Genomic DNA, 22,430 nt, shown 5'->3' with positions numbered 1-22,430 from the left:
AACCCTAAAACACACAAACCCTAAAACACACACACCCTAAAACACACAAACCCTAAAACACACAAACCCTAAAACACACACACACTAAAACACACAAACCCTAAAACACACAAACCCTAAAACACACAAACCCTAAAACACACACACCCTAAAACACACAAACCCTAAAACACACACACACTAAAACACACAAACCCTAAAACACACAAACCCTAAAACACACACACACTAAAACACACAAACCCTAAAACACACACACCCTAAAACACACAAACCCTAAAACACACACACCCTAAAACACACAAACCCTAAAACACACACACCCTAAAACACACAAACCCTAAAACACACAAACCCTAAAACACACAAACCCTAAAACACACACACCCTAAAACACACAAACCCTAAAACACACACACCCTAAAACACACAAACCCTAAAACACACACACCCTAAAACACACCCTAAAACACACACACCCTAAAACACACAAACCCTAAAACACAAAAACCCTAAAACACACAAACCCCAAAACACACACACCCTAAAACACACAAACCCTAAAACACACAAACCCTTAAACACACACACCCTAAAACACACAAACCCTAAAACAAACACACCCTAAAACACACAAACCCTAAAACACACACACCCTAAAACACACAAACCTAAAACACACAAACCATAAAACACACAAACCCTAAAATACACAAACCCTAAAACACACAAACCCTAAAACACACAAACCCTAAAACACACACACCCTAAAACACACAAACCCTAAAACACACAAACCCTAAAACACACAAACCCTAAAACACACACACCCTAAAACACACAAACCTAAAACACACAAACCCTAAAACACACAAACCCTAAAACACACAAACCCTAAAACACACAAACCTAAAACACACACACCCTAAAACACACACACCCTAAAACACACAAACCCTAAAACACACAAACCCTAAAACACACAAACCCTAAAACACACAAACCCTAAAACACACACACCCTAAAACACACAAACCCTAAAACACACAAACCCTAAAACACACACACACTAAAACACACAAACCCTAAAACACACAAACCCTAAAACACACAAACCCTAAAACACACACACCCTAAAACACACAAACCCTAAAACACACACACACTAAAACACACAAACCCTAAAACACACAAACCCTAAAACACACACACACTAAAACACACAAACCCTAAAACACACACACCCTAAAACACACAAACCCTAAAACACACAAACCCTAAAACACACAAACTGTAACTTCTTCTGAAAAGATGCTCCTGACACATTTAAGAATCTTTATTTGTGCCGTTTGTGATAAAAATGAAAATAATAAAACAAACCGCTCAGAGGGAATATTACATATATATATATATATATATATATATATATATATATATATATATATATATATACATAATCATAAAGACAATATTATTACTTATAATACTAGTCCTCCTGGAGTATACTCTTTAATATACTCTGTGTAAAATATCTGGTGTTTCTGCTTTTTTCTTTGATGTTCCACAGTGGCATGGAGAGTGTGTAACACCAAGTCAGGTCTGTGGAGAGGCGAGTCCACTCACAGTGAATACACTCAGTATAAATAACAGATGGTTCAATGTTTTACAGTGGAGCATCTCCATGGAAACAGGCAGAAAAGCTACTCTGTGAACCTTTATTACCTTTAATGGCATTAGATTTCATAAAACGTCCTCTTCCGAGCTGCTGAGGAAAGGAGACAAGAACCCAGAACCAAACGGAGACTTGACCTGGAACTAAACCCGGACTCGGTCCAAACCAGGTCTAGATCACGGGACCTAAAACGGGACCGAACCAGAACGGAAGACGAAGACGAGCGGGACCGCGGCGCTCGTCTTCAGGTCCTCTGTCCAACGCTGTCCTGCAGCTAATGTCCGGGGTTCCTCACGGACACCAGCTGGTAGCGGGGTGCAGCAGGCAGTGCACCGTCTTAAACCTGCACAAAAACACACGCGTAAACTGTGGCGTAAACTGTTCTGTTGGACAAATCAGACGGGACCAACCTGGAGGGGTCCTGCTCTGTGCTGAAGCCGCCTTTGACCTCCACTGTGTTCAGTTTGTCCTCCAGCATGCCGTAGCTCAGAGTCACCTGCAGGGGCGAACAACCAGGTCAGGGAGAGTTCTGCCCGGCACAAACCCACTGAGCAGGTTCTCAGGTGAGTTCTTTACCTGTGAGCTGAGGTCCTTCCGCTGTACCAGGAGCAGGTTCTCAGGTGAGTTCTTTACCTGTGAGCTGAGGTCCTTCTGCTGCACCAGGAGCAGGTTCTCTAGGTGAGTTCTTTACCTGTGAGCTGAGGTCCTTCTGCTGCACCAGGAGCAGGTTCTCCAGGTGAGTTCTTTACCTGTGAGCTGAGGTCCTTCTGCTGCACCAGGAGCAGGTTCTCCAGGTGAGTTCTTTACCTGTGAGCTGAGGTCCTTCCGCTGTACCAGGAGCAGGTTCTCAGGTGAGTTCTTTACCTGTGAGCTGAGGTCCTTCCGCTGCACCAGGAGCAGGTTCTCAGGTGAGTTCTTTACCTGTGAGCTGAGGTCCTTCCGCTGCACCAGGAGCAGGTTCTCAGGTGAGTTCTTTACCTGTGAGCTGAGGTCCTTCCGCTGCACCAGGAGCAGGTTCTCCAGGTGAGTTCTTTACCTGTGAGCTGAGGTCCTTCCGCTGTACCAGGAGCAGGTTCTCAGGTGAGTTCTTTACCTGTGAGCTGAGGTCCTTCCGCTGCACCAGGAGCAGGTTCTCAGGTGAGTTCTTTACCTGTGAGCTGAGGTCCTTCCGCTGCACCAGGAGCAGGTTCTCAGGTGAGTTCTTTACCTGTGAGCTGAGGTCCTTCTGCTGCACCAGGAGCAGGTTCTCAGGTGAGTTCTTTACCTGTGAGCTGAGGTCCTTCCGCTGCACCAGGAGCAGGTTCTCCAGGTGAGTTCTTTACCTGTGAGCTGAGGTCCTTCTGCTGCACCAGGAGCAGGTTCTCAGGTGAGTTCTTTACCTGTGAGCTGAGGTCCTTCCGCTGTACCAGGAGCAGGTTCTCAGGTGAGTTCTTTACCTGTGAGCTGAGGTCCTTCTGCTGCACCAGGAGCAGGTTATCCAGGTGAGTTCTTTACCTGTGAGCTCAGGTCCTTCTGCTGCACCAGGAGCAGGTTCTCAGGTGAGTTCTTTACCTGTGAGCTGAGGTCCTTCCGCTGTACCAGGAGCAGGTTCTCAGGTGAGTTCTTTACCTGTGAGCTGAGGTCCTTCCGCTGCACCAGGAGCAGGTTCTCCAGGTGAGTTCTTTACCTGTGAGCTGAGGTCCTTCTGCTGCACCAGGAGCAGGTTCTCAGGTGAGTTCTTTACCTGTGAGCTGAGGTCCTTCCGCTGTACCAGGAGCAGGTTCTCAGGTGAGTTCTTTACCTGTGAGCTGAGGTCCTTCTGCTGCACCAGGAGCAGGTTCTCCAGGTGAGTTCTTTACCTGTGAGCTGAGGTCCTTCTGCTGCACCAGGAGCAGGTTCTCAGGTGAGTTCTTTACCTGTGAGCTGAGGTCCTTCCGCTGTACCAGGAGCAGGTTCTCAGGTGAGTTCTTTACCTGTGAGCTGAGGTCCTTCTGCTGCACCAGGAGCAGGTTCTCCAGGTGAGTTCTTTACCTGTGAGCTGAGGTCCTTCCGCTGTACCAGGAGCAGGTTCTCAGGTGAGTTCTTTACCTGTGAGCTGAGGTCCTTCTGCTGCACCAGGAGCAGGTTCTCCAGGTGAGTTCTTTACCTGTGAGCTGAGGTCCTTCTGCTGCACCAGGAGCAGGTTCTCAGGTGAGTTCTTTACCTGTGAGCTGAGGTCCTTCTGCTGCACCAGGAGCAGGTTATCCAGGTGAGTTCTTTACCTGTGAGCTCAGGTCCTTCTGCTGCACCAGGAGCAGGTTCTCAGGTGAGTTCTTTACCTGTGAGCTGAGGTCCTTCTGCTGCACCAGGAGCAGGTTCTCAGGTGAGTTCTTTACCTGTGGGCTGAGGTCCTTCTGCTGCACCAGGAGCAGGTTCTCCAGGTGAGTTTTTTACCTATGAGCTGAGATCCTTTTTCTGCACCAGGAGCAGGTTCTCAGGTGACTTCCTTACCTGTGAGCTGAGGTCCTTCTGCTGCACCAGGAGCAGGTTCTCAGGTGAGTTCTTTACCTGTGATCTGAGGTCCTTCTGCTGCACCAGGAGCAGGTTCTCAGGTGAGTTCTTTACCTGTGAGCTGAGGTCCTTCTGCTGCACCAGGAGCAGGTTCTCAGGTGAGTTCTTTACCTGTGAGCTGAGGTCCTTCTGCTGCACCAGGAGCAGGTTCTCCAGGTGAGTTCTTTACCTGTGAGCTGAGGTCCTTCCGCTGTACCAGGAGCAGGTTCTCAGGTGAGTTCTTTACCTGTGAGCTGAGGTCCTTCTGCTGCACCAGGAGCAGGTTCTCCAGGTGAGTTCTTTACCTGTGAGCTGAGGTCCTTCCGCTGTACAAGGAACAGGTTCTCAGGTGAGTTCTTTACCTGTGAGCTGAGGTCCTTCTGCTGCACCAGGAGCAGGTTCTCCAGGTGAGTTCTTTACCTGTGAACTGAGGTCCTTCTGCTGCACCAGGAGCAGGTTCTCCAGGTGAGTTCTTTACCTGTGAGCTGAGGTCCTTCTGCTGCACCAGGAGCAGGTTCTCAGGTGAGTTCTTTACCTGTGAGCTGAAGTCCTTCTGCTGCACCAGGAGCAGGTTCTCCAGGTGAGTTCTTTACCTGTGAGCTGAGGTCCTTCTGCTGCACCAGGAGCAGGTTCTCCAGGTGAGTTCTTTACCTGTGAGCTGAGGTCCTTCTGCTGCACCAGGAGCAGGTTCTCAGGTGAGTTCTTTACCTGTGAGCTGAAGTCCTTCTGCTGCACCAGGAGCAGGTTCTCCAGGTGAGTTCTTTACCTGTGAGCTGAGGTCCTTCTGCTGCACCAGGAGCAGGTTCTCCAGGTGAGTTCTTTACCTGTGAGCTGAGGTCCTTCTGCTGCACCAGGAGCAGGTTCTCCAGGTGGGAGTGGAACAGGGGGCTGTGGACCATGGACAGTCCCAGTCTTTGCTCCACGATGAAGCCCACGGTGCAGTCGTCCGGGAGGCGGATCAGAGCTGACGTCCGCTCGAACTGAGAACCACTGAACCAAACACAAGGAGAATGACACAAAGACAAAGTAGAGCTGGACCAGAACAGCACATTGATGGTGTCACCTCTGCACCAAGTTCTTCCACATCCACACCTGAGAACTCTGGACATGCAACACAAAAGCCCCGCCCACGTCGAAGCCCAATGCGTTTCAGGAAATACAATCGCCATTCATCTTTCCCATCACATTTAAAGCGTTACGTCCAAATAAAAGGAGTCATGATGGGCCTCATGATGGACCTCATGATGGACCTCATGATGGATATCATGATGGATCTCATGATGGGCCTCATGATGGACCTCATGATGAACCTCATGATGGGCCTCATGATGGATCTCATGATGGATATCATGATGGACCTCATGATGGGCCTCATGATGGACCTCATGATGGACCTAATGATGGGCCTCATGATGGACCTCATGATGGATCTCATGATGGGTCTCATGATGGGCCTCATGATGGGTCTCATGATGGACCTAATGATGGACCTCATGATGGACCTCATGATGGACCTCATGATGTACCTCATGATGAGCCTCATGATGGATCTCATGATGGACCTCATAATGGACCTCATGATGGACCTCATGATGGACCTAATGATGGGCCTCATGATGGACCTCATGATGGATCTCATGATGGGTCTCATGATGGGCCTCATGATGGGTCTCATGATGGGCCTCATGATGGACCTCATGATGGGCCTCATGATGGGCCTCATGATGGACCTCATGACGGACCTCATGATGGATCTCATGATGGACCTCATGATGGATCTCATGATGGATCTCATGATGGGCCTCATGATGGGCCTCATGATGGGCCTCATGATGGATCTCATGATGGATATCATGATGGACCTCATGATGGGCCTCATGATGGACCTCATGATGGACCTAATGATGGGCCTCATGATGGACCTCATGATGGATCTCATGATGGGTCTCATGATGGGCCTCATGATGGGTCTCATGATGGACCTAATGATGGACCTCATGATGGACCTCATGATGGACCTCATGATGTACCTCATGATGAGCCTCATGATGGATCTCATGATGGACCTCATAATGGACCTCATGATGGACCTCATGATGGACCTAATGATGGGCCTCATGATGGACCTCATGATGGATCTCATGATGGGTCTCATGATGGGCCTCATGATGGGTCTCATGATGGGCCTCATGATGGACCTCATGATGGGCCTCATGATGGGCCTCATGATGGACCTCATGACGGACCTCATGATGGATCTCATGATGGACCTCATGATGGATCTCATGATGGATCTCATGATGGGCCTCATGATGGGCCTCATGATGGACCTCATGATGGATCTCATGATGGACCTCATGATGGACCTCATGATGTACCTCATGATGAGCCTCATGATGGATCTCATGATGGACCTCATGATGGACCTCATGATGGATCTCATGATGGACCTAATGATGGGCCTCATGATGGACCTCATGATGGACCTCATGATGGGTCTCATGATGGACCTCATGATGGACCTCATGATGGACCTCATGATGGATCTCATGATGGACCCCATGATGGACCTCATGATGGATCTCATGATGGGTCCCATGATGGGCCTCATAATGGACCTCATGATGGACCTCATGATGGGCCTCATGATGGATCTCATGATGGACCTCATGATGGACCTCATGATGGACCTCATGATGGACCTAATGATGGGCCTCATGATGGACCTCATGATGGACCTCATGATGGATCTCATGATGGGTCTCATGATGGGCCTCATGATGGACCTCATGATGGGCCTCATGATGGGCCTCATGATGGATCTCATGATGGATCTCATGATGGACCTCATGATGGATCTCATGATGGATCTCATGATGGACCTCATGATGGGCCTCATGGTGGACCTCATGATGGACCTCAAGATGGGCCTCATGGTGGCCCTCATGATGGGCCTCATGATGGGCCTCATGCTGGACCCCATGATGGACCTCATGATGGACCTCATGATGGGCCTCATGCTGGACCTCATGATGGGCCTCATGATGGGCCTCATGCTGGACCTCATGATGGGCCTCATGCTGGACCTCATGCTGGGCCTCATGATGGGCCTCATGATGGGCCTCACCTGGCCCACGGAGCCATCCTCTGGGCCAGAGCTCGACTCAGGCAGAAGCCAGCGCCCCCTGTGGCGAACCAGAAGTGCACCTCCCTCTGCCGGAACAAGAGACACGTTAGAGTCGAGTTAGGTGAGGTGGAGTTAGGTGAGGTGGAGTTAGGTGAGGTGGAGTTAGGCGAGGTGGAGTTAGGCGAGGTGGAGTTAGGCGAGGTGGAGTCAGGCGAGGTGGAGTTAAGTGAGGTGGAGTTAAGTGAGGTGGAGTTACGTGAGGTGGAGTTAGGTGAGGTGGAGTTAAGTGAGGTGGAGTTACGTGAGGTGGAGTTACGTGAGGTGGAGTTACGTGAGGTGGAGTTAAGTGAGGTGGAGTTAGGTGAGGTGGAGTTAGGCGAGGTGGAGTTAAGTGAGGTGGAGTTAAGTGAGGTGGAGTTACGTGAGGTGGAGTTACGTGAGGTGGAGTTACGTGAGGTGGAGTTAAGTGAGGTGGAGTTACGTGAGGTGGAGTTACGTGAGGTGGAGTTACGTGAGGTGGAGTTAAGTGAGGTGGAGTTAGGCGAGGTGGAGTTAAGTGAGGTGGAGTTAAGTGAGGTGGAGTTAGGCGAGGTGGAGTTAAGTGAGGTGGAGTTAAGCGAGGTGGAGTTAAGTGAGGTGGAGTTACGTGAGGTGGAGTTAAGTGAGGTGGAGTTACGTGAGGTGGAGTTACCGTCTTGTTCCCCTGCACCAGCTCGTGGGCCGTGATGGGCCGGTCCAGACTGGCCTTGCCCAGGTACAGCTCTCCGTTCTGGGGGAAGGACTGAAGCAGCGACAGCAGAGCTCCAGGGTTCAGGTAGTTATCATCGTCCACGTGACAGAACCACCTGCTCACACCAGACAAACTCGTGATGTGGAGCCACTGAAGTCCAGACCAGACGAGGTGGAGTTAGGCGAGGTGGAGAAGCCGTTTGAACACGATTTATTCTATTTCTGTTCCTGTCGTCAAGAGCGATAAATAAAGACATAAAAACACGAGTGCAGTTAATCGCGCTCGTGTTCTGGTTTCGTTTTTGGGACGTTCTGACGAGAGCTAACGACTCCACCGCTCCAAACCAGCACTCTGCTCCAGCCTGGTCTAGTCCTGGTTTAGTCCTGGTCTAGTCCTGGTCTAGTCCTGGTTTAGTCCTGGTTTAGTCCTGGTTTAGTCCTGGTCTAGTCCTGGTCTAGTCCTGGTCTAGTCCTGGTCTAGTCCTGGTTTAGTCCTGGTTTAGTCCTGGTTTAGACCTGGTTTAGTCCTGGTTTAGTCCTGGTTTAGTCCTGGTTTAGACCTGGTTTAGACCTGGTTTAGTCCTGGTTTAGACCTGGTTTAGACCTGGTTTAGACCTGGTTTAGTCCTGGTTTAGTCCTGGTTTAGTCCTGGTTTGGACCTGGTTTAGTCCTGGTTTAGTCCTGGTTTAATCCACAGATTGATACTAATTTAGTCCTGGATGTTTTTTTCCTGCTCATCAGTTTTTATTTTCAAACATTGTTCATGAAACATGACAAATTAATGAGGTTTTCGGCCAGAACCGAACCAGGACCTGAGCCAGAACCGAACCAGGACCTGAGCCAGAACCGAACCAGGACCTGAGCCAGAACCGAACCAGGACCTGAGCCAGAACCGAACCAGGACCTGAGCCAGGACAGAACCATTACGCATTCCAGAGTTTGGATCCAAAAGAGCTGACGTCAACGAGGAACAAATCCAGGGTCTTTTCAGGACTTGTGTCCTCTGCAGTCTCCAGCCTCACCACTAGAGGCGCTGCAGAGCGAGTGTGGACTTGTGTCCTCTGCAGTCTCCAGCCTCACCACTAGAGGCGCTGCAGAGCGAGTGTGGACTTGTGTCCTCTGCAGTCTCCAGCCTCACCACTAGAGGCGCTGCAGAGTGAGAGTGTGGACTTGTGTCCTCTGCTGTCTCCAGCCTCACCACTAGAGGCGCTGCAGAGTGAGAGTGTGGACTTGTGTCCTCTGTAGTCTCCAGCCTCACCACTAGAGGCCCTGCAGAGTGAGAGTGTGGACTTGTGTCCTCTGTAGTCTCCAGCCTCACCACTAGAGGCCCTGCAGAGTGAGAGTGTGGACTTGTGTCCTCTGTAGTCTCCAGCCTCACCACTAGAGGCCCTGCAGAGTGAGAGTGTGGACTTGTGTCCTCTGTAGTCTCCAGCCTCACCACTAGAGGCGCTGCAGAGTGAGAGTGTGGACTTGTGTCCTCTGCAGTCTCCAGCCTCACCACTAGAGGCGCTGCAGAGTGAGAGTGTGGACTTGTGTCCTCTGTAGTCTCCAGCCTCACCACTAGAGGCGCTGCAGAGTGAGAGTGTGGACTTGTGTCCTCTGTAGTCTCCAGCCTCACCACTAGAGGCCGCTGCAGAGTGAGAGTGTGGACTTGTGTCCTCTGTAGTCTCCAGCCTCACCACTAGAGGCGCTGCAGAGTGAGAGTGTGGACTTGTGTCCTCTGTAGTCTCCAGCCTCACCACTAGAGGCCCTGCAGAGTGAGAGTGTGGACTTGTGTCCTCTGTAGTCTCCAGCCTCACCACTAGAGGCGCTGCAGAGTGAGAGTGTGGACTTGTGTCCTCTGCAGTCTCCAGCCTCACCACTAGAGGCGCTGCAGAGTGAGAGTGTGGACTTGTGTCCTCTGTAGTCTCCAGCCTCACCACTAGAGGCGCTGCAGAGTGAGAGTGTGGACTTGTGTCCTCTGTAGTCTCCAGCCTCACCACTAGAGGCCGCTGCAGAGTGAGAGTGTGGACTTGTGTCCTCTGTAGTCTCCAGCCTCACCACTAGAGGCGCTGCAGAGTGAGAGTGTGGACTTGTGTCCTCTGTAGTCTCCAGCCTCACCACTAGAGGCGCTGCAGAGTGAGAGTGTGGACTTGTGTCCTCTGTAGTCTCCAGCCTCACCACTAGAGGCGCTGCAGAGTGAGAGTGTGGACTTGTGTCCTCTGTAGTCTCCAGCCTCACCACTAGAGGCGCTGCAGAGTGAGAGTGTGGACTTGTGTCCTCTGCAGTCTCCAGCCTCACCACTAGAGGCGCTGCAGAGTGAGAGTGTGGATTTGTGTCCTCTGTAGTCTCCAGCCTCACCACTAGAGGCGCTGCAGAGTGAGTGTGTGGACTTGTGTCCTCTGTAGTCTCCAGCCTCACCACTAGAGGCGCTGCAGAGTGAGTGTGTGGACTTGTGTCCTCTGTAGTCTCCAGCCTCACCACTAGAGGCCGCTGCAGAGTGAGAGTGTGGACTTGTGTCCTCTGTAGTCTCCAGCCTCACCACTAGAGGCGCTGCAGAGTGAGTGTGTGGACTTGTGTCCTCTGTAGTCTCCAGCCTCACCACTAGAGGCCCTGCAGAGTGAGAGTGTGGACTTGTGTCCTCTGTAGTCTCCAGCCTCACCACTAGAGGCGCTGCAGAGTGAGTGTGTGGACTTGTGTCCTCTGTAGTCTCCAGCCTCACCACTAGAGGCGCTGCAGAGTGAGAGTGTGGACTTGTGTCCTCTGTAGTCTCCAGCCCCACCACTAGAGGCGCTGCAGAGTGAGTGTGGACTTGTGTCCTCTGTAGTCTCCAGCCTCACCACTAGAGGCCGCTGCAGAGTGAGTGTCTGACCTCTTTGTGGAGCTCATGAAGCCGTCGTACTCTGCAGACATCTTACAGGAAAGTGCCTGCTGACTGTGGTCCTCCTGGCACCGCGTCACCTCCACGTTATGACCTGCAGCACACGCCACATGTCACCGGGGCTAAACTGGGCAAAACCAGAGCTAAACCGGGGCTAAACCGGGGCTAAACCGGGGCTAAACCGGGGCTAAACCGGGGCTAAACCGGGGCTAAACCGGGGCTAAACCGGGGCTAAACCGGGGCTAAACCGGGGCTAAACAAGGCTGAGCTCAGGCTGAGCCACGCCTGACGTAGCGTCTGGAGTTGGACAGAGTTCACCAGCCCAACTTCAACAAGCAGGTGGTGCACCCGGCTCCTGAACTCTAAATGACCTAAAAATGATTATTGCACTTTATGCACTTTATGCACTTTGTGTCGTGTTTCGTCGTGTTTCTTCGTGTTTCGTCGTGTTTTGTCGTGTTTCGTCGTGTTTCTTCGTGTTTCGTCGTGTTTTGTCGTGTTTTGTCGTGTTTTGACGTGTTTTGTCGTGTTTCTTCGTGTTTCGTCGTGTTTTGTCGTGTTTTGTCGTGTTTTGACGTGTTTTGTCGTGTTTTGTCGTGTTTTGCTGTGGTGGAATGTGTATTGCACTTCTTAATGTGATGCTGAGGAAAGATAAACGAGGAGCTGCTCCTTGTGGTCGATAAAGGGAATAAACTGCAGATAAAACACAAGATTAGACTGAGTTTGTTTCATGCTTTAAACTCAAAAATAAAATAGTGAAAAGTGGAAAAGCCACAAAAAGGACCCGTGTTGCTAAAAGACGTGTTTACGCCTCTTTTCTTCTGATGGAGTCTTTAGATCATGTTTCAGCAGCAGAAGAGCGCCACCTCTGACCAGAAGGTGCAACTGCACTGCTCCTGGATTCTGTCAACCACTCACCAGTCCACTCACCAACATTGAAACAGCTTGTTTCTGTTTTTACGGCTCATACGTGCGGCTCATACGTACGGCTCATACGTGCGGCTCATACGTGCGGCTCATACGTACGGCTCATACGTGCGGCTCATATGTACGGCTCATATGTACGGCTCATATTTGCGGCTCATATTTACGGCTCATACGTACGGCTCATATGTACGGCTCACACATACGGCTCATACGTGCGGCTCATATGTACGGCTCATACGTACGGCTCATATGTACGGCTCATATTTACGGCTCATATGTGCGGCTCATATGTACGGCTCATACGTACGGCTCATATTTACGGCTGATATGTACGGCTCATATTTGCGGCTCATATTTACGGCGCATACGTGCGGCTCATATGTACGGCTCATATTTACGGCGCATACGTGCGGCTCATATGTACGGCTCATATTTACGGCTCATACGTACGGCTCATATGTACAGCTCATATTTACGGCTCATATCTGCGGCTCATATGTACGGCTCATACGTACGGCTCATATGTACGGCTCATTTTTTACGGCTCTCACCTTCAGACTTCAGCTCATCGTCTTCAGCATCAGTGAAAATATAAGTCTGAAAACAGAAGGAAAAATCTTCAGTTTTTACAGTTTTCACTTTCTGTGAGAACGAGTTCTGATCCATGAGAGAACACTGCCCCCTGCTGGACTAAACCAGGACTAAAGCAGGACTAAACCTGGACTAAAGCAGGACTAAACCAGGACTAAACCAGGACTAAACCAGGACTAAACCAGGACTAAAGCAGGACTAAACCTGGACTAAAGCAGGACTAAACCAGGACTAAACCTGGACTAAAGCAGGACTAAACCAGCTCTAAACCAGAACTAAACCTGGACTAAAGCAGGTCTAAACCAGGACTAAACCAGGACTAAACCAGGGCTAAACCAGGACTAAACCAGGTCTAAACCAGGTCTAAACCAGGACTAAACCAGGACTAAACCAGGACTGAGCCAGCTCTAAACCAGGTCTAATTAAACACTTTTCAGAATTGAATATTATTGGTTTGTGTCATTCTGAATGTGATTTTTTATTATGTTATGATAGATACAAAGAATAAATCCACTTCAGAGGCACTAAACGGATCATGACGATATATGATATATATCATATGTATAACCACAAACATGGAGAAGATGTCTTTCTGGTTCTTTCAGCTGAGAACTTAAAGATGTCTAACTTTTACAACTCTGATCTAAAGGTTGATCTGTAACTTTAGCATGTGACACTGAAACAGGAACAATCTTCATTTCCTCTTTGACTAGAACACTCAAACTGAGACAGGAAGTGGCTGGGAGCAAAACAGGAAGTCACACTCTCGCTTCAAAGCTTTCTGTCAGTTACACATCATGAAAAATCTGTTTGGATCTGGTTAAGACCTGGTTTGGACCTGGTTTGGACCTGGTTTAGACCTGGTTTAGACCTGGTTTAAACCTGGTTTAGACCTGGTTTAGACCTGGTTTGGACCTGGTTTGGACCTGGTTTAGACCTGGTTTGGACCTGGTTTAGACCTGGTTTAGACCTGGTTTAGACCTGGTTTAAACCTGGTTTGGACCTGGTTTGGACCTGGTTTGGACCTGGTTTAGACCTGGTTTGGACCTGGTTTAGACCTGGTTTAGACCTGGTTTAGACCTGGTTTAAACCTGGTTTGGACCTGGTTTGGACCTGGTTTGGACCTGGTTTGGACCTGGTTTGGACACATGTGTATAATCTATATGATATAATATAATAATGTAATATTATTATAATGTATTAGCTCTGGCTGTAAACAGATCACATTATATCACATTATATCACATTATATCACATTATATCACATTATACATCACATTATATATCACATTATATATATCACATTATATATCACATTATATCACATTATATATCACGTTATATATCACATTATAGATCACATTATATATCACATTATATATATCACATTATAGATCACATTATATATATCACGTTATATATCACATTATAGATCACATTATATATCACATTATATATATCACATTATAGATCACATTATATATATCACATTATACATCACATTATATATAACATTATATATATCACATTATATATATCACATTATATATCACATTATAGATCACATTATATATCACATTATAGATCACATTATATCACTTATCACGGAGCTGTTCGTCTGTCTTCATGAAGTCCACTTCATCAAGTAAATGAGAAGCTCCTGTTGGAGCTCGTTAGCTGCATAAAGACGCCTGTCCCGCCCACAAGCAGTCAGACTCCGCCCACTGCCATGGACAAGACCAAAGAGCGGTCAGAAGATCGGATCGACTGTTGGATCGACTGTTAGAACATGGAAGAGGCTAAAGAGGATGTCACTCTCCCTCTGGAGCTCCATGAAGATCTGACCTCAGACTGGAGCTCCATGATCTGACCTCAGACTGGAGCTCCATGAAGATCTGACCTCAGACTGGAGCTCCATGATCTGACCTCAGACTGGAGCTCCATGAAGATCTGACCTCAGACTGGAGCTCCATGATCTGACCTCAGACTGGAACTCCATGATCTGACCTCAGACTGGAGCTCCATGATCTGACCTCAGACTGGAGCTCCATGAAGATCTGACCTCAGACTGGAGCTCCATGATCTGACCTCAGACTGGAGCTCCATGATCTGACCTCAGACTGGAGCTCCATGAAGATCTGACCTCAGACTGGAGCTCCATGATCTGACCTCAGACTGGAGCTCCATGAAGATCTGACTTCAGACTGGAGCTCCATGAAGATCTGACCTCAGACTGGAGCTCCATGATCTGACCTCAGACTGGAGCTCCATGAAGATCTGACCTCAGACTGGAGCTCCATGATCTGACCTCAGACTGGAGCTCCATGAAGATCTGACTTCAGACTGGAGCTCCATGATCTGACCTCAGACTGGAGCTCCATGAAGATCTGACCTCAGACTGGAGCTCCATGATCTGACCTCAGACTGGAGCTCCATGATCTGACCTCAGACTGGAGTTCCATGATCTGACCTCAGACTGGAGCTCCATGATCTGACCTCAGACTGGAGCTCCATGATCTGACCTCAGACTGGAGCTCCATGAAGATCTGACCTCAGACTGGAGCTCCATGATCTGACCTCAGACTGGAGCTCCATGAAGATCTGACCTCAGACTGGAGCTCCATGATCTGACCTCAGACTGGAGCTCCATGAAGATCTGACTTCAGACTGGAGCTCCATGAAGATCTGACCTCAGACTGGAGCTCCATGATCTGACCTCAGACTGGAGTTCCATGATCTGACCTCAGACTGGAGCTCCATGATCTGACCTCAGACTGGAGCTCCATGATCTGACCTCAGACTGGAGCTCTATGAAGATCTGACCTCAGACTGGAGCTCCATGATCTGACCTCAGACTGGAGCTCCATGATCTGACCTCAGACTGGAGCTCCATGAAGATCTGACCTCAGACTGGAGCTCCATGATCTGACCTCAGACTGGAGCTCCATGATCTGACCTCAGACTGGAGCTCCATGATCTGACCTCAGACTGGAGCTCCATGATCTGACCTCAGACTGGAGCTCCATGATCTGACCTCAGACTGGAGCTCCATGAAGATCTGACCTCAGACTGGAGCTCCATGATCTGACCTCAGACTGGAGCTCCATGAAGATCTGACCTCAGACTGGAGCTCCATGATCTGACCTCAGACTGGAGCTCCATGATCTGACCTCAGACTGGAGCTCTATGAAGATCTGACCTCAGACTGGAGCTCAATGATCTGACCTCAGACTGGAGCTCCATGATCTGACCTCAGACTGGAGCTCCATGATCTGACCTCAGACTGGAGCTCCATGAAGATCTGACCTCAGACTGGAGCTCCATGATCTGACCTCAGACTGGAGCTCCATGAAGATCTGACCTCAGACTGGAGCTCCATGATCTGACCTCAGACTGGAGCTCTATGAAGATCTGACCTCAGACTGGAGCTCAATGATCTGACCTCAGACTGGAGCTCCATGATCTGACCTCAGACTGGAGCTCAATGATCTGACCTCAGACTGGAGCTCCATGATCTGACCTCAGACTGGAGCTCCATGATCTGACCTCAGACTGGAGCTCAATGATCTGACCTCAGACTGGAGCTCAATGATCTGACCTCAGACTGGAGCTCCATGAAGATCTGACCTCGTGGGGTTCAATGATGATAAGAAAGGTGAGGAATCAGCCCAGAACTACAGGAGGAGTCTATGACCTGAAGCTGGGACCACCGTTTCAGAGGTTACCATGGTAACACACTACCACGCCATGGTTTAAAATCATGCATCGCACAGAAGGTTCCCCAGCACATGTCCAGCACATGTCCAACACATGTCCAGCACATGTCCAGCACATGTCCAACACATGTCCAGCACATGTCCAACACATGTCCAGCACATGTCCAGCACATGTCCAACACATGTTCAACACATGTCCAGCACATGTCCAGCACATGTCCAACACATGTCCAACACATGTCCAACACATGTCCAGCACATGTCCAACACATGTCCAGCACATGTCCAGCACATGTCCAGCACATGTTCAACACATGTCCAGCACATGTCCAACACATGTTCAACACATGTCCAGCACATGTCCAACACATGTTCAACACATGTTCAACACATGTCCAGCACATGTCCAACACAAGTTCAACACATGTCCAGCACATGTCCAACACATGTCCAACACATGTTCAACACATGTCCAACACATGTCCAACACATGTTCAACACATGTCCAACACATGTCCAGCACATGTCCAACACATGTCCAGCACATGTTCAACACATGTCCAGCACATGTCCAACACATGTTCAACACATGTTCAACACATGTCCAGCACATGTCCAACACATGTTCAACACATGTCCAGCACATGTCCAACACATGTTCAACACATGTCCAGCACATGTCCAACAGATGTTCAACACATGTCCAGCACATGTCCAACACATGTCCAACACATGTTCAACACATGTCCAACACATGTCCAACACATGTCCAACACATGTTCAACACATGTCCAACACATGTCCAGCACATGTCCAACACATGTTCAACACATGTCTAGCACATGTCCAGCACATGTCCAGCACATGTCCAACACATGTCCAACACATGTTCAACACATGTCCAGCACATGTCCAGCACATGTCCAGCACATGTCTAACACATGTCCAGCACATGTCCAGCACATGTCCAACACATGTCCAACACATGTCCAGCACATGTCCAGCACATGTCCAACACATGTCCAACACATGTCCAGCACATGTCCAGCACATGTCCAACACATGTCTAACACATGTTCAACACATGTTCAACACATGTCCAACACATGTCCAGCACATGTCCAGCACATGTCCAACACATGTCTAACACATGTTCAACACATGTTCAACACATGTCCAGCACATGTCCAGCACATGTCCAGCACAAGTCCAACACATGTCCAACACATGTCCAGCACAAGTCCAGCACAAGTCCAACACATGTCCAGCACATGTCCAGCACATGTCCAGCACATGTCCAGCACAAGTCCAACACATGTCCAACACATGTCCAGCACAAGTCCAGCACATGTCCAGCACATGTCCAACACATGTCCAGCACATGTCCAGCACATGTCCAGCACATGTCCAGCACAAGTCCAACACATGTCCAGCACATGTCCAGCACATGTCCAGCACATGTCCAGCACAAGTCCAACACATGTCCAACACATGTCCAACACATGTCCAGCACATGTCCAGCACATGTCCAGCACATGTCCAACACATGTCCAACACATGTCCAGCACATGTCCAACACATGTCCAGCACAAGTCCAGCACATGTCCAGCACATGTCCAACACATGTCCAGCACATGTCCAGCACATGTCCAACACATGTCCAGCACATGTCCAGCACAAGTCCAACACATGTCCAACACATGTCCAGCACAAGTCCAGCATATGTCCAGCACATGTCCAACACATGTCCAACACATGTCCAGCACATGTCCAGCACATGTCCAACACATGTGGCTCGTCTGCAGTCTGACCATCTGGAGGATCCAGAGGATCATAGGAGAAGTCATGTGGTCAGAAGAGACCAAAAGAGAACGTTTGAGGACCATCGCTAGAACACCATCGATGAAGCATGGGGGAGGAGACATCACGCTTTGGGGGAGGAGACATCACGCTTTAGGGGAGGAGACATCACGCTTTAGGGGAGGAGACATCACGCTTTGGGGGAGGAGACATCACGCTTTAGGGGAGGAGACATCACGCTTTAGGGGAGGAGACATCACGCTTTAGGGGAGGAGACATCACGCTTTGGGGGAGGAGACATCACGCTTTAGGGGAGGAGACATCACGCTTTAGGGGAGGAGACATCACGCTTTGGGGGAGGAGACATCACGCTTTGGGGGAGGAGACATCACGCTTTAGGGGAGGAGACATCACGCTTTAGGGGAGGAGACATCACGCTTTGGGGGAGGAGACATCACGCTTTGGGGGAGGAGACATCACGCTTTAGGGGAGGAGACATCACGCTTTGGGGGAGGAGACATCACGCTTTGGGGGAGGAGACATCACGCTTTAGGGGAGGAGACATCACGCTTTAGGGGAGGAGACATCACGCTTTGGGGGAGGAGACATCACGCTTTGGGGGAGGAGACATCACGCTTTAGGGGAGGAGACATCACGCTTTGGGGGAGGAGACATCACGCTTTGGGGGAGGAGACATCACGCTTTGGGGGAGGAGACATCACGCTTTAGGGGAGGAGACATCACGCTTTGGGGGAGGAGACATCACGCTTTAGGGGAGGAGACATCACGCTTTGGGGGAGGAGACATCACGCTTTAGGGGAGGAGACATCACGCTTTGGGGGAGGAGACATCACGCTATGGGGAGGAGACATCACGCTTTAGGGGAGGAGACATCACGCTTTGGGGGAGGAGACATCACGCTTTGGGGGAGGAGACATCACGCTTTGGGGGAGGAGACATCACGCTTTGGGGGAGGAGACATCACGCTTTGGGGGAGGAGACATCACGCTTTGGGGGAGGAGACATCACGCTTTAGGGGAGGAGACATCACGCTTTAGGGGAGGAGACATCACGCTTTGGGGGAGGAGACATCACGCTTTAGGGGAGGAGACATCACGCTTTAGGGGAGGAGACATCACGCTTTAGGGGAGGAGACATCACGCTTTAGGGGAGGAGACATCACGCTTTAGGGGAGGAGACATCACGCTTTAGGGGAGGAGACATCACGCTTTAGGGGAGGAGACATCACGCTATGGGGAGGAGACATCACGCTTTGGGGGAGGAGACATCACGCTTTGGGGGAGGAGACATCACGCTTTGGGGGAGGAGACATCACGCTTTGGGGGAGGAGACATCACGCTTTAGGGGAGGAGACATCACGCTTTAGGGGAGGAGACATCACGCTTTGGGGGAGGAGACATCACGCTTTAGGGGAGGAGACATCACGCTTTAGGGGAGGAGACATCACGCTTTAGGGGAGGAGACATCACGCTTTAGGGGAGGAGACATCACGCTTTAGGGGAGGAGACATCACGCTATGGGGAGGAGACATCACGCTTTGGGGGAGGAGACATCACGCTTTGGGGGAGGAGACATCACGCTTTAGGGGAGGAGACATCACGCTTTGGGGGAGGAGACATCACGCTTTAGGGGAGGAGACATCACGCTTTGGGGGAGGAGACATCACGCTTTGGGGGAGGAGACATCACGCTTTGGGGGAGGAGACATCATGGACTGCTCTGCATTAAGGCTCCGCCTCTCACTGTGGAAGTGGGAGAACGTGTTCAGACTTCTCACTGTTTCCGCTCCATCACGTTCTTCTCCGTCTTTTGTCTGTTTTTGGTCAAAATCGTTCGTTGCTGTCGTCGTTGAACATTGATTGACAGAACAGTGATTGTCAGAACAGTGATTGACAGGTCAGTGATTGACAGAACAGTGGTTGTCAGAACAGTGATTGACAGGTCAGTGATTGACAGAACAGTGATTGACAGGTCAGTGATTGACAGAACAGTGATTGACAGAACAGTGATTGACAGAACAGTGATTGACAGGTCAGTGATTGACAGCAGCTCTTCCACATTTAACTCAACAAATGCGACTTCCATCCATCCATTTTCTTCCTCTTCTCCGGGGCCGGGTCGCAGGGGCCGCAGTCTAACCAGGGACTCCTAGACTTCCGTCTCCCCAGACACTTCCTCCGGGGGGATCCAGAGGCGTCCCAGGCCAGCCGAGAGACATAGTCCCTCCAGCGTGTCCTGGGTCTTCCCCGGGGCCTCTTCCCGGTGGGACATGCCCAGAACACCTCCCCAGGGAGGGGCCCGGGAGGCTCCGGAACAGATGCTGGAGGAGCAGCGGCTCTACTCCGAGCTCCCCCATGTGACTGAGCTCCTCACCTCATCTCTAAGGGAGCGCCCAGCCACCCGGAGGAGGAAACTCATTCCGACCGCTTGTTTCCACGATCTTGTCCTTTGGGTCATTAATGCCACTTTGTCTCAAAGACGATTCTGAACTTTTGTTTCATCCACATTTCACTTGTGTTAGAAAGAAAACACTTCCACATTTCAATATCGTTCAACTTCAAACTAAACTGAGACATTCATTTTGTCAGTGTTTGTATTTTGTTTGTCTTGTTTATCTGTTGTTTACATGCTTCAGTCACGTGGTTGAACAGATGCACTCTCTCTCCCCTGAGCGCACTTGACCACACTCTGACCACACAGAGCATTACACCTGTTGAGCAGAGTTCTAAATGTTTCACTCGCTTCCGCCGCTGCCATGGCAACGCGCCGTACTCACGTGCGCTTTGGTCATGGAGATCCACGTCTGCAGCAGCAGCGCGAGCCGCGTCGCGTGGAACTTCCCCGTCGTTTTCACTGCGATGTAAACGTCCTCCAGCTTCAGCGGGGCCCCGGGCTTCAGCGGGGCCCCGGGCTTCAGCGGGGCCCCGGGCGGGGCCCCGGTGACGCGCGGTCCCGGGTCAGAGCGGCGCTCGTAGCCGGAGCGGAGCCGCGCGGTGACAGAAGCCGCGGGCAGAGTTCCGGAGCGGAGCTGGAGGTCCACGCGCAGGAGGAGGATGAGCGTGAGGACACAGACCGGGACCGTGCACCGGAGCCACGTGAACCGCATCCTGTGTGTGTGTGTGTCACCTCTGCGCCGTTACATCCTCTCTCTCTCTCTTCCTCTTCCTCTTCTCTCTCTCTCTCTCTTTTCCTCTTCTCTCTCTCTCTCTCTTCCTCTTCTCTCTCTCTCTTCATTTTCTCTCTCTCTCTTCCTCTCTCCTCTCTCTCTCTCTCTCTCTCTCTCTCCTCTCTCTCTCTCCTCTCTCTTCTCTCTCTCTCTCTTCCTGTTCCTCGCACACGGGGCCCCCACACGCTGGACTAAACCAGGATTAAACCAGGACTAAACAGGACTAAACAGGACTAAACAGGACTAAACCAGGACTAAACAGGACTAAACAGGACTAAACAGGACTAAACCAGGACTAAACAGGACTAAACCAGGACTAAACCAGGATTAAACAGGACTAAACCAGAACTAAACAGGACTAAACAGGACTAAACCAGGACTAAACAGGACTAAACCAGGACTAAACCAGGACTAAACCAAGACTAAACAGGACTAAACCAGGACTAAACAGGACTAAACAGGACTAAACCAGGACTAAACAGGACTAAACCAGGACTAAACCAGGATTAAACAGGACTAAACCAGAACTAAACAGGACTAAACAGGACTAAACCAGGACTAAACAGGACTAAACCAGGACTAAACCAGGACTAAACCAGGACTAAACAGGACTAAACCAGGACTAAACAGGACTAAACCAAGACTAAACAGGACTAAACCAGGACTAAACCAGGACTAAACCAGGACTAAACAGGACTAAACCAGGACTAAACAGGACTAAACCAGGACTAAACCAGGACTAAACCAGGACTAAACCAGGACTAAACAGGACTAAACCAGGACTAAACCAGGACTAAACCAGGACTAAAACAGGACTAAACCAGGACCAAACAGGACTAAACCAGGACTAAACCAGGACTAAACAGGACTAAACCAGGACTAAACCAGGACTAAACAGGACTAAACCAGGACTAAACCAGGACTAAACCAGGACTAAACCAGGACTAAACCAGGACTAAACCTGGACTAAACCAGGATTAAACCAGGACTAAACAGGACTAAACAGGACTAAACCAGGACTAAACCAGGACTAAACCGGATGTGGGAGAGAGAACGTTCTTGGTTTAGGAGTTAGAGAAAAAGCTGTGAAATTCAGAAATAGTCAGTTTTCACCACAAGAGGGCGCTGTCCACACACCACTTACAGCCGCTCACTCTCTTTCACAGGATGAGAGGAAAACTCGATCAGAGGCAGAGCTTCGTCTCTTTCACCTCGTCCTAAACGTCCCTCTCAAACACCTGACCTTTGACCTTACGATCATCTTCTTTAAGTTGACAGTTAAACATTCTGTGGAGTTCGATGTCAAAAAGGTGA

At 50.0% G+C, this 22,430-nt stretch overlaps 1 protein-coding gene across 1 annotated transcript; it reads right to left on the bottom strand.

The window, feature by feature from the left end:
- Positions 1–1,954: 1,954 nt before the first annotated feature.
- mfng (MFNG O-fucosylpeptide 3-beta-N-acetylglucosaminyltransferase) lies at positions 1,955–21,068 on the bottom strand. The gene is made up of 8 exons (XM_072462845.1): positions 20,727–21,068; positions 12,375–12,420; positions 10,888–10,990; positions 7,999–8,152; positions 7,308–7,393; positions 5,005–5,170; positions 2,083–2,168; positions 1,955–2,015 (listed from the first exon to the last, which is right to left on the bottom strand). The coding sequence occupies exons 1-8, from the start codon at positions 21,054–21,056 to the stop codon at positions 1,964–1,966; spliced, it is 1,023 nt and encodes a 340-aa protein (XP_072318946.1). The 5' UTR covers positions 21,057–21,068; the 3' UTR covers positions 1,955–1,963.
- Between the last annotated feature and the right edge of the window lie 1,362 nt (positions 21,069–22,430).

Source organism: Eucyclogobius newberryi, unplaced genomic scaffold (assembly GCF_026437365.1).
Source record: "Eucyclogobius newberryi isolate DKJ021-1_F unplaced genomic scaffold, fEucNew1.0.hap1 SCAF_4, whole genome shotgun sequence".
Lineage (NCBI taxonomy): Eukaryota > Metazoa > Chordata > Actinopteri > Gobiiformes > Gobiidae > Eucyclogobius > Eucyclogobius newberryi.
Note: the sequence above shows the minus strand (reverse complement) of the source record. Positions and strands in the feature narration are given on the sequence as shown.